At 54.2% G+C, this 15,767-nt stretch overlaps 1 protein-coding gene across 2 annotated transcripts in view; it reads right to left on the bottom strand.

Moving 5' to 3' along the window:
• The window catches only part of ARRDC1 (arrestin domain containing 1), a 39,366-nt gene extending 26,532 nt beyond the window's left edge, over positions 1 to 12,834 (bottom strand). For both annotated transcript variants that reach the window (XM_054849046.1, XM_054849047.1), the window contains exon 1: positions 12,622 to 12,834. In XM_054849046.1, the coding sequence (XP_054705021.1) occupies positions 12,622 to 12,739 (118 nt within the window). In that variant the 5' untranslated portion in view covers positions 12,740 to 12,834. The remainder of the gene's footprint in view (positions 1 to 12,621) is intronic.
• Positions 12,835 to 15,767: the final 2,933 nt, after the last annotated feature.

Raw genomic sequence — 15,767 nt, 5'->3', positions numbered from 1 at the left:
GTGGTGGATCACCCTGAGCCCCGACCACTCCCCCAGTGATGGCAGCGGGGACCTGCCCTTGACAGATGGACGGGCTGTCACAACGGCAGCAGGAGATCACCTCCACACACAGCACCACAGCTCCACCTTGGAGTGAAACCTCTGGGTTCAACAACAATCCTAAGTTTTGGTATGCCCTGAGATCTTCTGGCCCTGTAAAGCCCCTGCCCTGGGTCTGGATGAAGATGATGGGTTTGGGGTTACCCAGACTGCCAGCAGAGCAGGACCAGGTGGTGCTGGGAAAATGGAAAGCCTGGGAAACAGCAGGAACCACAGACAGAACAAGTTTCTCTCAACCAGTTTGTAAAGATTGGGTAATTCCTAGAAAAAGTCCATGAAAAGTGAACACCGAGGAAGCCAAGACCCCAAAAAGGAGCAGGATAAGACCTTTGTACTGATGGCCTTTACACAGAAACACACCAGTACAACTTCAGACACAAAGAGCTTATGTCCTCTAAGTAGGAAGGCTGGAAGCTCACAATATAATGCTACTCCCTCAGCGCCCAGCCCTCATGCATGAATATAGTGAGACACTACTAATTAAACCAACAGCTCCTAATTAATTCTCAGCTGTCCCCATCCTTCTGGGTCCATCCTGTCAGTTCTTCAGACACAAATAGTCCTGGGCATTTCAGAAACCAGTGAGGCAAGAGCAGAGCTTACACCAAAAGCTGGAGGCAGCGACGGGTTTGGCACGAGGTTAAGGATTGTCTGGGGAGGTTTTTATCTTCTTCCTTCCCAAGAGCCCAGTGCAGGGGCAGGAAGGGGATTCAGCCTCTAATGTGGAAGGAGAGTTGTCAAGTAGTTCGTGCTTTCCCTCTCAACTCAAACCCAAGCCCATAGCTGGGCCCCAGGAGGTGACTTGTCTGGAGCTGACACACATCGAGCAGCATCTCCCATGCCAGCAGCGGCCTCCAGCACATGGAGGATTCGGCTGCTGCTGCCCGTGCCCACGGGGACATGCCGCCTCCCGCAGCCTGCGAGCCCATCGCACAAGTCACACCCAATGCAGCTCTCTGCTCGGAGGCTGTGGACATGCTCCTAGTGAAATACCGAGTCGCTGCTACAGTTTGACCCGTCTTTGTCCCTGTGCTGCTGCCAATGCCATGCTCCTGCCATGCACAAGCCCGGCTGGGGCAAAGGACCACCCTGCAGCCCTCTCTGCAGTGGCACAAGCTTTAGCATCATTTAGCCTCTGGGAGCAAGATCTGCTGCTCAGCCATTCCTCCCCCAGCTTGGCACTTGCCCTCTGCACCCTGTGAGAGGCTGGACCAGCCAAATCACTCACAGCAGTGGAAGGGACAGTCCCTCCTTTCCTGGCCTTGATTTTTTGATGAGCTGATTTCCAGGGCAGCAAAGCCAGCCCTGCAAACCCAAGCTCAGCAAAACCCATCCTAAGGACCAAAAGTGCCTGTTCTCCCCAGCTGTAGCAACAGGGCTGTATTTACCTCCTCTCAAGCTAAGGCAGGAGGACCCAGCTGGGTCTCCCACACAACCTGCAAGAAGCCCGGACCCACCCAAGACAGCCCCACGCCACAGGAAGGCCAGACCAGCTCCTCAACGCAGCCTGTAAAAACACCTGTAGCAACAACAGGAGAGTGACAGCTCTGCTACACGGGCAAAGCGACCCAGAGCCATTATTTCGGCTACGTGTGAGTTACTTTAGCCAGAGTCCAGCCCAGCGTGAGGAGGGGTATGTTTACGCAGGTAGTATCGACACACGGAGGACATCCTCATTCTAGCAAATGCGGAAGTCTCCAAAGGGAGACTGCGCAGGTGTATGCCTGTAGAAAAGCAGAGTAGCAAATCTTCTCCAAGCCCTTTCCCAGGCAGGTCGATCCTCTCCCCTCTGCAAGCACTTTCTTCCATCAAGTTGAGAGCAACAGGGGAACCTACATTTTTCAGCTCCTCCCCAAAATCAAGGGTCAATGTACATCCCAAGAAGAAGAAAGCAAACTCTTGGGCTCCTGTTTAGAACAAACTCCTGTTCAAACCAAAGGCTTTTCTCCCTTGTAGAGCTGACAGGTTTATTTATAGCATCACAGTGTTTTATCAGCATGCCAGCTGCCCTCGGAGGAAGGGGGTCATCTCGAACATCTGGAATGAAATCCCCGGTTGAGCATGTTTAACAAGCCTGTCTTTGCACATGTCAGGCCGCGGGTGGAAAACTCACCAGCAAACAAGGCCACAGGGGCTGCAGGAGGGGCACAACCACATGCCACAAAGCCTGTGCCTTGGATCTGCCAGTCCTGCTGCCAAAGGCAACCACAGCTCCTTAGCAACAGGCACAAAACACCGCAGCATCCGTGTGCAGGGTGACTGATGGGCTGCACCCCGTCCAGTCCTTAACCCCGATCCCCACCGCGCTTCTGCCGCCACAACCACTTCACTGCTCACCAAACATCCTCCAGAAAGGACTCCCCCAGCATCGCCTTTCTCCAAAACTGCCTCTTGCAACAACAACAACAACAACAAAAAGACAAGTTGGGGTCTTTTTTAAGCTTCAGATTGATGTAGGTCCCAGTGCTGTGCCACCCAAACAGCCTGGTGTTTGGGAGGAATGGGGTTACTCTGCCTAGAGAGCCAACAAGGTTGGCTCCATAACAGCCAGGCAGTGCAGAGTCCATGCACGCCGTCTCACAGGGGTGTACAGCCGCACAACTATCGCTGCCCGCACCGTGCCGCCTACCCTGGCCTCCCTGCTAGGGGCACCGGAGCCAGGCTGCCCACCAACACACCCACGGGCTCCCTGCAGGAACAGCCCAGGCTGGGCCTGGGACAGGCAACAGCCCTCAATGGTGGCCACGGGGGAAGCAGGGAATGAGAAAGTTGTACCTGGGACCACTTTTGGGAGCCCAAACACTTGCCCCATCCCAAACAGGTGAACTGCTCCATGCAATGCCTGCTGCCACACACGGTGCAGGGGTCGGTGATGCCAGCCCTCAGGTCCTTGTGAAAGGAGCGTGACTGAGCACCACCATAGCATGCTGAGGGACCGGCCTCTTCCTCCCAAGCCAGGACGGCAGATGGAGACACTCCTGAGTGCTGGGAACAGCCAGATCAGACAACAGCACAGGAGGCACTGCGGGAAACTAAGTATTTGGCAGAGAGAGGCAGATCTCACGGCTCACTACAACTATCTGCGTGCCAGCCACCCACCTCAGCCGCACTGCCAGCATTCACAGCTTCCTCTCCTAATATTCACCCCTCTGAGTATCAGAGGGGAAATGCAAAGACATTGCAGAGGAGCAGAAGGCTGGAGGAGACAGCAGCAGCATTTCACGTGGATCTTCAACTGCTCTGGTGTGTGAAGCCAACTCTCAGTCTCAGGAAACTTTTTTCCTTTCTACTTCCCTGATAGAAATTCAGAAAGGGATAGACTGATCTGTTTGGAGACTAGTGTGCCTGTCCTCCTTCTAGAGCTATGCTCAAGACTCGCTTCCATTTGCCCCATCCATGAAAAAGCAGGCTGAGCTTTTACTAGGATGGGACCAGGCTCCAAGCAGGGCTCGCATCAAGTTTCACGCTGGCTAAGAGCAGCTCTGCTTGTTACCCAGCAGATCCCAAGAAATAACACGACCTCTGTCACCACCTGTGTTCTCTCTTCCTCATCCTCCTTTCTGCACAGAGCTCAGTACAGTCCAGCTCCACGTCTCACCCTTGCCCCGAGCAGTTACACTCAGCTCTGCGGAACTGAGGAACCGGCACCTCCGAGCAGCAGATGCTGCCAGCTTGGTACAGAAACACTTCATATTTAAGATCTTGGTGAGGTCCAGGCAAGATTTACTCACGATTCTCTGAACAAGACGGATCCTAATTTACTACCATCCTTCTAAGGGGACCTGGGCAACTTAAACTTGCTTTTGTGGGCCCTGGGCAACCTGAATTTAAGCAAGCTATGTTCTTCAAAGCAAAACGAGGCCGTACATACATAAGCAGTCAGAGCATCCTAATCTTCAGTGTTTGGCCCCTAGAACAGCCCTGTGGGAGGGGAATGCAAGTCCCAGATGCCCAATGTGCAGCCAGACAAGTGGAGCAGAGCCAGCAGCTCACCCCGGCTCACAGGAATGCTGACGGATGCCAGGACCTGCCAGCATTCAACACTTCAGCCAGCCAGGGACCACAGCCACCCTTCCTCAGGCTGAGCAGCACTGAAACAGAAGAGAGGAACCTCTTTTTTAATAGCTTACCCAAACTGAAATAGGTTTCCACCCAGCACTTAGCACTACTTTAGGCTAAAGCAGTTAAGATATTCTGGTACACTTGACTTGGCTGTCTAAAAAAGGAATAACCAGGCAAGAAACCCCACCGCAGTCTACCACACAGCACTGCAGGTCCCAGGAGGCATTTGCTGGGTGCTTTAAGACCAGTCAGGTCCACGCTGTAACAAACTGCCCCTTTAAACTCATTAACAAACTCGATTGTCCTTTCCCAGCAAGTGCAAAGCCAGGTACCTTCTCCCATCTCACTGGCAGAACAAGCCAGGCATTCACCCGACACAAGGAGCAGCCAGGGAGAGGCTGAGCATTCTGATGTCCTGGGAACACACCTCTGTTTGCGACCACCACCAGCTCTTCCCACACCCCGGAGCAGGTTTAACAGCTCTCCCCCCCCAGACAGGCCCTCTGCCCCCTCCGCGTTGGGTGCAAAAGCCACTGCAGGCAGATAAACAGCCGACTGATCAGGTTTCTCTACTTACCACAAAGGGGTTGATTCACCAGAGCCTACTCCCTTTTCAGGCTCTTTCTAAATAAAGGCTTCAAAGAGTTCTGGAAATTCATGCTTAACAGGCTTACTGTAACGCCAGAGCACAAGGGCTCCTGTGGGCCAGACTCTGCTGCGGGACTGCGTCACGCTCATTTTCTTCCAAGACTCTCGGATACACTTGTCTAGGAGTTAAGGCTAGAACAAGTCCTCTTGGCTGATGCTCATTTTGGCAGATCCTCACTGCCACCCAAAACACGGCCTGACACCAGCCGCTTGGTCTTCTCAGCAACGGCCAGCCCTGCAGATGGAATGCAGATGCTCAGGAGAGGAGCTCATCCTCCTCCATCACCTCCTGGGGCTCCAGGGATGCTCCTGGGCATGAACTCCTCAGCACTTGCTCCCTGTCCTCAGAGAGGACCACTCGCAAAGTCAGCTCAGCACCTGATCGGCCAGAAAAAGGCCTGTTTCAGGCTGACACCCCCCAGCACACGCACCTGGGGCTGAAAGGATTCAGCACAGACAGTATTGCCATGACCAGGCGTCCTGAGCGAGCCTCTGTCTCCAAGGCACTGAGAAGGACTAGAGCAGCAAGTTCAGGACTGCTCAGCCATCCTGGAAACACCAGTTGTAATGTGCGGGGTTGGAGCCCGCATACCAGGAGAGAAGAGAAGAGCACGGGGGACAACCAACCACACGTAACTGCACTAAGGCTCACCCACCCTGCCGCTCTGCACCAGGTGCTGAACTCGCAAGTCAGCAGCTAGAATTTGCTGAGACACCTCCAAGTGATTTAGCACTGCTGCTGCAACTCCCAGGCACAAGCCCGGAGCCAGCTCACCTCCTCCTAGCAGGGGAGGTTTCTAGTGCCTTTTCCTGAAAAGCCTTATTTATAAGCAGCAAAGCAACCCTGCATTTAGTGACTCCTCGTTCCGCCCGGGTACTGGCACAGGCAGGTTCTCTGATGGGGAGGCAGGAAGGCGCAGCGTGGGACGGTGTGATGGGAGATCCCAGCCGCCTCGCCTCACCTGCTCCTTGCTGAAGATTTCATGCGCCACAGCGAGCTCTCGAGCATTGCTTTCGCATGTCTCTGTTGTCAAGAAATCCCCCTCCCCCAGCGTCTTCAGAGAAAGCAGCCAGAATCCACTTCATTCTGCCTAAGAACTGCTCCTATGATTTTCTTTGATGCCATTCAATGCAAGCAGCTGGATTCTCTATTTATAGCAAGATCATTAGTTTGGAAAAACGACTTATGTTCTTGTTATTATCAGAGCACAAGATACATAACAAATTCCCACTATGCTAGGAGTGCTACAAGTTGGTAAGACAGTCCTCATGGTCAGGCTGGACACCTGCAGAGGTCCATGCAGACAGAAAGCGGAGCATTTAGGACTGAGACCAAAACCCCTGGACCTGACATTCAGTCTCATGCTGACACTCCTCATCAAGAAGGCACCAACTCATACCTACACACTGAGCTTTCCTCCCTGGAGATGTTGCTTTCCGAGCCAGTTTTATTCAAGTCTTATTGCAGGGAGCGTTTGGAATTAAGGCAGGCGCGTTTGGGAGGGATGGACAGCAAGTTGCTGCAGCATTGATACCTCTGGCCTGAGCTGCTGGAGCCAGAACGACCAAGAGCACGGTTCCGTCAGCAAAAACAAAGGGTTGGAAGTTATAAGCATTAGCGCTCCAGAAATGATTCATGCTTCTTGGAAACAGCTTTTTTTGCTACGGATATTTGATAAGCTCCGGTTTTTAATCAAGACTAAGGTGGTCAAAGGTCGGGGTGTTTTTACACTAGGTCTCTGAATAATTCCAGACTGGCACTAGCTTGCCACCCTCACCTTGTTGAGCTGCAGCATCCATCCTTACCTCAGGACACCCCCATATCCTCACCACCACCATAATCCAGCACCTCAGGGTCCCGATACACCTGCAGGAGTTTGCTGAAGCCATTCGATTTAACCACATGGCATTGACCACCCTTCTGAATGCAGTACCCGATGCTGGACAAAGCGGTACCCAGCCACAGCTAAGCACTTTCTGGTGAAAAGCCTCCATCCACAAGCTTATTCACAGCAAAACACCCAGCTCACACTTGACACTAGCACCCCTTTGGATAGTTTTAATTGGCCAAAGAGAGTTGGGAGATGTGGAGTTACTGTTTAAAAGCCATCACAAGGAGGCAGAAGCCTGCACATCTTTCTGGTCTGAAGCGATTTCACCTCCCATGTCAGATCCTAAACACGACCCAGGGACTTGGAGCACACGCAGGCACATCTGTGCACAAGACAAAAATCCGCTGACTGGCAGCAGTCTGGTCCTTTGCTCATTTTCTCCTCTCCTAAGCACTTTGCACTTCCACACGAGAGATTTGAAGAGCAGCAGATTTTAAGAGCAGCACAAAGAGGTAATTAACTTTCACAACAATACATGTCACCAGACTTCAGAGGTCACAACAGTAGCCTAAAGGCTGTACATTGGGTATCTCGGCAATCAGCCCTCAAGAGAGGAGGCACCAAACCAAAACCCAGCCCGTGGTGTGCTTGCCAGGCTGTTTCAAGAGCACGTGCCCTGAGCAGGAAGAGGAAAGACTTGCCCCAATGCCTGGCAGAGCACCTTTCTCTCTGCTTGTGCACAGGCCAGGTCTGCAGCAGCCTCGCAGCACAACCCAACCACCCCATTGCCCTTCTTCTCTTGGAAGAGTCCGAGCATCTCCTTCTCCAGACAGCAGACGATGCACATCCGTCCTACTCTTCCTGGCCCTGACAGCCTCTAGCAAGACTTCAAGTCAAGTGGCAGCTATGCGGCCTCTACAGACGTACTTCTTCCTCAAAGATGACCTTCAGCAAAAGGTATTCCACCACACGCTGAGCGGAGCACGCCCATCCGTGCACCCACACCTCCCTTGGCAGAGGGGCTAGCCTGAACCACTGCCCTCCCCGGCCGCTCCCCCTCGCCCGACCCTGCCCGCGGGGCTGTGCTAGGGGTGGGGAACTGCCTCGGGAGGAGAGGGATGTAAACCCACAGGCTCCTTCCTCCCAGCCAGGGAGCCTCCCTGCTGCCTACCTGACTCCAGCCCCGAAAGACAAGCTACATCTCTGCCAGCTTTGCAGTGCTCCAGGGAAGGAATAAGCACTCACACCCCATTTGTCACACTTGGAAGCAAATCAGACAGACAGAACTCCGCTCCACTTGTTCTCCCATTTTGTTAAACAAGCGAGGGGAGGCCACAGCACGTCTCCTCGCCAAGGAAAGCAGCAGAGTTTTTCAGATGAGCACAAGTGGTGTGCAGGCGGGGGGAGCAGCACAGAGAGCCACACACTGCAGTGACGAGACACAAAACAATCTCATGATTAGTTATTGACTCCAGAGGAGTTGGAGCTCTAGCAGCAAGCCAGCCAGGAGAGCAAAAATCCCTCTTTTGTTCCACAGCCTCAGACAGACTTGGCCACACAGCTCTCTGCTGTCTCACTCCAGACAATGAGAAAAGAAAGTTAATCCACTTCCCCTATAGCAGGAGCCATCCAGCCTGATGGAGTGATGCTGCAGAACGATATACGAGCATTCCTGCGCATCAGTGCCAGCCTCGCCTCGGCCTGGCGCCCACCGCCGCTAGCGGATGCCAGACGGTTCGAGGACCTCACCAGGCACTGCCGGTATCGCCAGGGACAGCAACAGCTTTGGATCCACTCCTGCCTTCCAAAGGCACCGGGCCCTCGCTTAGCTCTGCCCTGCCGGCACCGTGCTCCCTTGCCACACTGCACCCCAAAGCAGAGACCAGCCATGGGGTCTCTCCCACCCTGATGATTTATAAGTGACACATGCTGCCAAGCACAGAAATTTCAAATCCACCTTTAGAGAAGATAGACTTCCATCTTGGGATAGAGCAAGCTTCAGACTGCTAACCGGGGACAGAATCCATCCTTTTAACATCACTTCCCTGAGCAGCTCACAGCCTTTCTGCAGGAACAACGTTTTCCTCTGTTTCAGAGGTCAAGTGGTGCAGAGGATCGTGGCCAACACAGTCCTTCAGTGTCGCCTCTTTCCCCCAGGAAGGGCACAGGTTACATGCGCATCAGAACCACCTTACACATTAGCCAAATCCAAACTTCTTCCCAATGCCCTCCTAGGGAAACAAAAGTCATCTTTTAGTTTGGACACATGACTCAGGATTCAAATGACCTGCTTTTCAACCCCTTTCTTCACCATCAGCTTTCTCCATTCTCCATATGAGAAGTAAGAATATTTACTACATTTAAGATTAGAGAAGGAAATTATGATTCACAAGGCTCTCTGCTCCGCAGAAATGGGAATTATGTACCTGGGTACGTCTAGAGCATGAACAGACGTAGGTACTTGTGTCTGGAGCTTTGTAGTTCAAGGGCGTGATTTTAAAGTCAAGTCATCACAGCATAAACCTGGACAGCTAAATAATAGAGTAGAGAATAGCAAAGTGCTGAAATCTGCTCTGGAAAGCACTTGCAGTTTCTTTACTCTTAGCGACCCGGGAGAGAGGGCTGTTATTTTAACATTACACTTCTGCCCGCGAGAAGCCTCGCTGAATGGCAGGCAGCAGGACCGAAATAATCTGCAAGGCCCCTGGAAGCCGCTGAGTTGAGAGGAAAGTGCTCCAGCATCCCCGAGCAGCGCAAGCCTTTGTTCCAGCACGCTCCTGCCAGCGACCGGGACTGCCTGCCCTGCTCTGAACAAACTTATTTCCCTCCTCACAAATTAACTCCATCTCCAGCTGTCCCAGCGCCAGCTTCCTGTTAAGATTAATTATTCTTTGTACACCCGTGTTTGATGATTTACCCAGCAAGCCAGACACAATGATTAGGAATTCTGCATTCCCATTAGCGCTCTCCCTCGAGGCTCAGAAGTTTTCAGGGAAGGACCTTCACCCTGGCCCAGCCACGGGGAGAAGTGTGCCTCCCCAGAAGGTCTGCGTTGGTCACCAAATGCCAGTCGTCATTTGTGACGCTGCCACAGGGTCAGCTGAAGAAGATGTGCTGCTGAACAGCCATTACTGCTAGTTAGCAGGGCTGGCACAGAAGACAGCGTAGGTGGGAGCACTTATGATCCCAAAAGGTGTGTCTCCAGTTATGCTTTCCTATGACACAAGATTTCTGGCACGTTTAGCAAGGCAGAATGAGCTTTGTTTGTTTGTATTGTCCACCTTTCAGAAGGTGCAATTTCCAAGAGCCATAAAACAAGTTATCATGTGAAGTAGTCATTTACACGCTTGTTTGCATTTGTGATCTCCAAAACCACAACACTGAGAGAAGCTGACACACCAGATCGGTCCAGCTCAGGAAATGGAAAGCACCAAACCTCAGTGCTGCGGGCCAGGCTGCAGTGGGAGAGGACTTCGGGTCTTCTCCTGGGAGCTGCTTATTAGTCTGAAAAGTCATTGCTAGTCACAGGAGGTATAGGTGTGCATACTATATAACACAAGTTGATGCCACCCACGTCTCCTCACGCCCCAGGAGAAACCCACAGCACGTCAGAGGTTGTATGATCCCTCCGCTGCTGAGTCCATGGAGCTCAACAGGGCTGAATACTCCCTTTAAGGTCTCTTTCCAGCAAGTAGTTGCCTGCTGTCACACCAAGAAGGATGTTTCAGCAGCTACACAAGCCTCCTCCTCTGACAGCGAGACATTTTCTTCAGCCAGAAGGCGCCCATCCGAGAGATCCCCAGCCCCAACGTGGAAGGTTTAAACACCAGAGACCGTAAGATACAGAGCAGCAAGGAGGACACACAACAAAAAGTCACCTTGCGCTCTGCAGACATTGGTGTCACATCCCAACATGACTTACTTGGGCAGGTTCAGACACCAGGTATGGAAAGTTTCCACCCCAGCTGGTGAAGCCAATTTGCAGGGACCTCAGCCCAAAACAGCCGCTCAGGTCACCTCTGCATAGAAGCAGAAGGAACAGCCACACACAGCCCACCTCAGATTTTGGCTTGATGCTTCTGCCAGCTCTCCTAGAGCCCTGCTCTGCTGCCCCAAAATCCCTGCAGTAGCATAAAACACCAGATCCAAGAGCAAAACCTCTCCTGGCTTCAGGACCAACACTTACATCCGACCCCAAAGTTTCAGAGTCAAAGCAATAAGGAAGCAGAAAGAAGGTCCAAAACAAAGAGACACCTTCCTCCTTCCCCACAACAACCAGCTGCAGCACACCAGGAAGCAAAGGAGATCTGGCGTAGAGGAGAACCTAGCAGTTCTTCTCCAAGATGGGAGTTGAACAGGCAACAGCAAGGTGTAACCGTGGCCAGCCCCAGGCAGCTGGCAGTGCAAGGGGCCAGCACAACCAAGCCCTCTGAGGCCAAACGCTCTCATCTCACACAAGAGGCGCCTGCAGGAACAGGGGTGGAAGTCAATGGGATGGGCTGAGGATGGAAGTCAGCCACCCTTCATTAAGAACGTCTTTGTTGGAAGAAGTACAGCTGGGAGTACCCTCCAAACAGATAAACACTGGAGGTGCAACTGTTTTGCTCTGACAGGAGTTAAACAGGCTACAAGTCTGCACTTGTCCTAGATATTTTTTTTCCCGAGAAAGCTTCCAAAAAGCTATTGCAGACAACTGGGACAGGTGCTCGCAAAAACAAGACATAGGCAAGCATAGGCACCAGCATCCAGGCTGACATATCTGTTCAACCGACTTTCATTTTACACTCTTTGGTCTTTTTTTTTCTCCTCAATAATTTGTTATAAAGAAGCAGCATGCACGTAGGAGAAGCAAGCAAGACAACCTCAGGGAAAACAGCAAATGAGTTTGCATTTCCATGGCACTGAGCACAAAACTAACTTGTAAATGCAAATGACTTCTCTAGAATAGGGGAGCAAGCTCCCAGTTCAGAAGATCTGAACTGAGCAGCTCGCCTCCCCCCCAGTCCATTCCCATCCCTCCGTCCTGACCAGCCACCAATGGGGCCTGGGTCTCACTTGGGGTAACAGCCACCCACGTACCCCATACCTCCTGCACCACGAACACGGCAGAGACACCGCTGCCTGCAGCTGCCAGCCCCGCAGGCAGGCACACTCTCCCCCGCCCGGCACACACAGGACCACGTACTCAGCCTGGACATCTCCCAAACTGATACTTCCACAACTCAAAACGTCCACCTTCATTCAAGACGTTACAAAACACTTGCCGCAGACCGTGCTTGCAAACGGGCGGGCACCCCTCCTGCACCGGGACACCGCATCGCTCATCTCCTCCCGGCCTCCTCCCATCGCCCTGCCATAAAAAAATGGGGATTTCGGGGCTCCGTCAGACCCAGGAGCACAAGGGCCCGGTGTTCAGGGGCCACGCCACGGCGGTGCCGGCAGCCCAGGGAGGCCGCGGGGCTCCGGGAAAGGCTGGGCGTGGGGGCCTGGCTCCTCTGGCCACCTCCCGGTGCCACCGCCCTGGGCACCCGCCAGCTTCGGCGGCTCCTGAGAAACAAGCCCGTACTGGCTGCGGGGGGGGGGGGGAGTTTGGTTGGGTTTTTTGTGGGATGGGAGGAAAAAGTCAGAGGAAGCAGAGGAGGAAATAATTCAGCAGGCTGCTCCTACCAGCCCCGCCGCTGCTCTCCCCGGACCGCCTCATCGAGGAAGGGGGAGAAGCGAGGTGCAAACCCCGAAGTACCCGGTCCCCAGCGCCGGGGGAGGGGGGGGACACACACGACACCCGGCTCCTCCCCGCCGTCCCCCCCGGCACCAGCCCCCCGGGCCAGGGGACCCCGCACACCCCACGGGGCACCCGCACCGCCCTTGGGCCCCGCGGGCAGCGGTGACCCGGCTCGGCCCACCCCGGCCCCGCTGCCCGGGGGAGAGGGGCGGGGAGCACCCACCAACCCGGGAGGCGGCGGGCAGGCCGCGGGCTCACCTCGGTACTGCAGCGAGCCCGAGAGGCGCACGGTGACGGTGCCGGCCAGCGGCTCTCCGGGGCTGTAGACGACGCGGCTCTCACCCAGGCGGATCTCGAACAGCTGCACCTTCCCCATGGCCGCGCCGAACGGACCGGCCCGGCCCAGCCCAGCCCGGCCCGCTCCGCCGGCAGCGCTACCTGCCACCCGCGCCGCGCCGCGCCGTCCCTGCCCCGGCGGGCAGGCTCCGCCCCGCCCCGCCTCCTCTCGCCCCGGCCCGGCCCCGCTGTGAGGCCGGGGCGGGCCCTGAGGCAACGGCCGAGCGCTGGAGCCGGTTGTGGGGCTGAGCGGGAGGGGGAAGAGGCATCTGGTGGGTCCAGGCTGTGCTGTGAGGGGAAGCAGCCGGTTGTGGGGCAGGCTGTGAGGGAAGGGGCAGCTGGTGGGAACCGGGCTGTGAGGGGAGCAGCCGGTTGTGGGGCAGGCTGTGAGGGAAGGAGCTGGCTGCCCCAGCATGGGGCCATCTTGCCTCCTGGTGCTCCCTGCTCCAGATCTAATCTGATCTCCTCCCTGTCATTCTCCTGGCCCAGCTGTCACCTCTCCCCGCTCCTATTTTTACAACCCCAGTTGCTTTAAGTGTCCAGCAAGAGGCAAATACAGGGTCCTGACGGCTGCCTGGGATGGGGGCTGAGGGGTGAACGACAGCCCCGCACTCCCCATGGGTCATCAGGGTGAAGGTGGCTGACCTGGCTGGGATGTCCCAGGGAGCTGGGGGGCCAGCAGCAGGTTCCCTCCACCACACTTGCCGTGTCCCCCCTCAGCACTGCATGTCTGAATAAAACCCACCTGTAAAACCCGCAGCATGCCCAGCGCTGGGGAAAGGCACCTCCTGGCCAGGCCTCCTGGCCGCTGACAAGCGGGCTGCGTACACAGGCAGAATGAATAAGTATAAAACAAGCTGTTTATCTGCAGAATGCACCCAGCCTGGACCCAGTCGGACAGACAGACATCCTTCCACAGACCTGCAGTGACGCCAGCCTGGGCAGACGGGGCTGCGGGACCCTCCGTGCCACAACATAAAACCCCTCATAAAGCACCAAAGGACTTTATGTATTCTGAGTGCACAGAGCTCCTGCTGGAAAGCTCTTCCAGGCTCTCCCTCCTCCGGTGTTTAAAAGCTACCTCTTATTTTTCCAGCCTGCGTGTAGTCACAGGCAACATACAGCCCTACAGTCTTGTGCCAAAGCTTTCGGCAGCTCATCTCCTCCCGTGGGGTGTACCCTGGGATGCATCCATACTCCACTCTCCTTGTGCTGCCCTTAGCTTTTGTTTTGCCAGGCTGCACACCCCAATTTTCTCCAGCCTCTTTCACCTGACTCTGCAGCTTCTTTTCAGCTCTGCCAGCAAAAACAAACAAATGGGGGGGGGGGGGGGGGGGAGGAGGTCAAAAACACCCTGCACTACAGCAGATTTTACTGAACCCCCTTTCCTCATGGAAAGCAGCCGAAGGCTCAGGGCTTTGTGCACTGTTGGGGCCACCCCATTGCTGGGGCCACACCAGCACCCTCGGCCCAGAGGGACACTCGAGGTGAAAAAACCCCTTCACCAAAACTAAGCTCCTCATGCTTCACCACAGCTCTCCTGACGCAGAGAGATTTACACGCCTTGTTTGCAGAAAAGTTAATTTTAAGCACGGCAAAGCTGCTCGCCCAAGGTCACGACGTGAATAAAAAGGATTCCTGCGCCAGGAGCTGAACAAAGGCGCCCGGGCTCTGGCCGCGGCTCTGCTCGCTGTGGCACAGCTACAGTACTGCAAGACAGGCACTGTGTGCTTCGACACAAATACTTCTCGTGACACGGCCGGCAGAGATGCCACAGCATTAATCCATCCCCCGGACCACAGCTACACCATGCTTCGCAGTTTCTAAGACGTAACTGGATGGGAATAATTCAATACATTTGATGCCTGCGGTAGCAGGGCACCTGCTGATGCCCGTACATGGCCTGGTGGAGCTCAGTTCAGGAGGGGTTTACTCATTGGAGTCAAACATGTATTTGCATTCCTGCCTCCCTGCTCACCTGCACGTGCCCCGGAATCACCCCTGTTATCTAATTGTATGCAGAGTCACTGGCCCTGAAATTCAGAGCAGGTTAAAAAAAAAAGCTGAGGATGTTTGGTAAACTGCAAAAGACTCACTTTCCTGCTATTTTGGATTATTGCTTTGCTTTAAAAAAAATTGTTTTGAAGGGTTTGTGGTGGTGGTGGGAAATCTCACTTCCTCTGGGTTCTGTCTGCTCTCCCTTCCTCCTTTTTCCCATATTAAAAGGGAAATTCAAAAAGAAAAAAAAAGAGAAACAAACATCCACCCCATTTTAGAAAAAACAATTTCCTTTCAGATGTCATCACATTCCCCTAACTTCAAGGAACATGAAATATCTTGACAAAGAACAAAGTATTTATTAAGAAACCCCCCATGTATTAATAAAACACCCCCAGGGCACCTGAGCCATGCTCTGCCCGCAGCACAGACGAGCTTTGGCCCCAGGCCCTGGGAGAGCGGCTGTGAGCGTTCTCAGACCTGTGCAAAATATGCCCACGAAGGGGGCAGCTGCAGGTCTTGTACTACCTATACATGTATTGTTATAGATATGCAAAAGACTTCACAATTAAGTCGGAGGCATGGTCTTGTGACTTAAATCTGTTCCTCTCAACCTTCCAGGTATTGTCCTGCAGCTGTGCCCAGTGACATGGACAAGGGACAGCCCCACCTGACCGTGCCTCAGTTTCCCTCATGCTGGACACAATCATCTCACCTGGCAGGGACGGAGCTGAGCAAGAGAATACCTGAGCCATGACTGATACAGGGTTTAATGATGTCAATGCTTCTGGTGAGGCAGCAGCACATTACTCCTGGGGCAATTTGTATTTCATTTCCACCCGCTCTGTCGTTTCCAGATATGTGGGTGCTGGGGAGACGGGCCAGCCTCGCAGGGGGTGCTGCTGGCCTCCTGCTCTCTGGCCCCTCTGTTATGAGAGGATGAGGCATCTTCCTCTCAACCCAAGAGTCTTCTTGCTTTTGCTCTCCCAACCTCTGCCCCATCCTGCTGGAGGGAGCAAGCGAGCGACGGGGAAGGGGCTTCGCTGCTGTCCGGGTCAGCTGCCGCACCC

The sequence above is a fragment of the Grus americana genome, chromosome 20 (genome assembly GCF_028858705.1).
Source record: "Grus americana isolate bGruAme1 chromosome 20, bGruAme1.mat, whole genome shotgun sequence".
NCBI classification, from domain to species: Eukaryota; Metazoa; Chordata; class Aves; order Gruiformes; family Gruidae; genus Grus; species Grus americana.
This window is presented reverse-complemented; position numbering and strand designations above follow the sequence as displayed.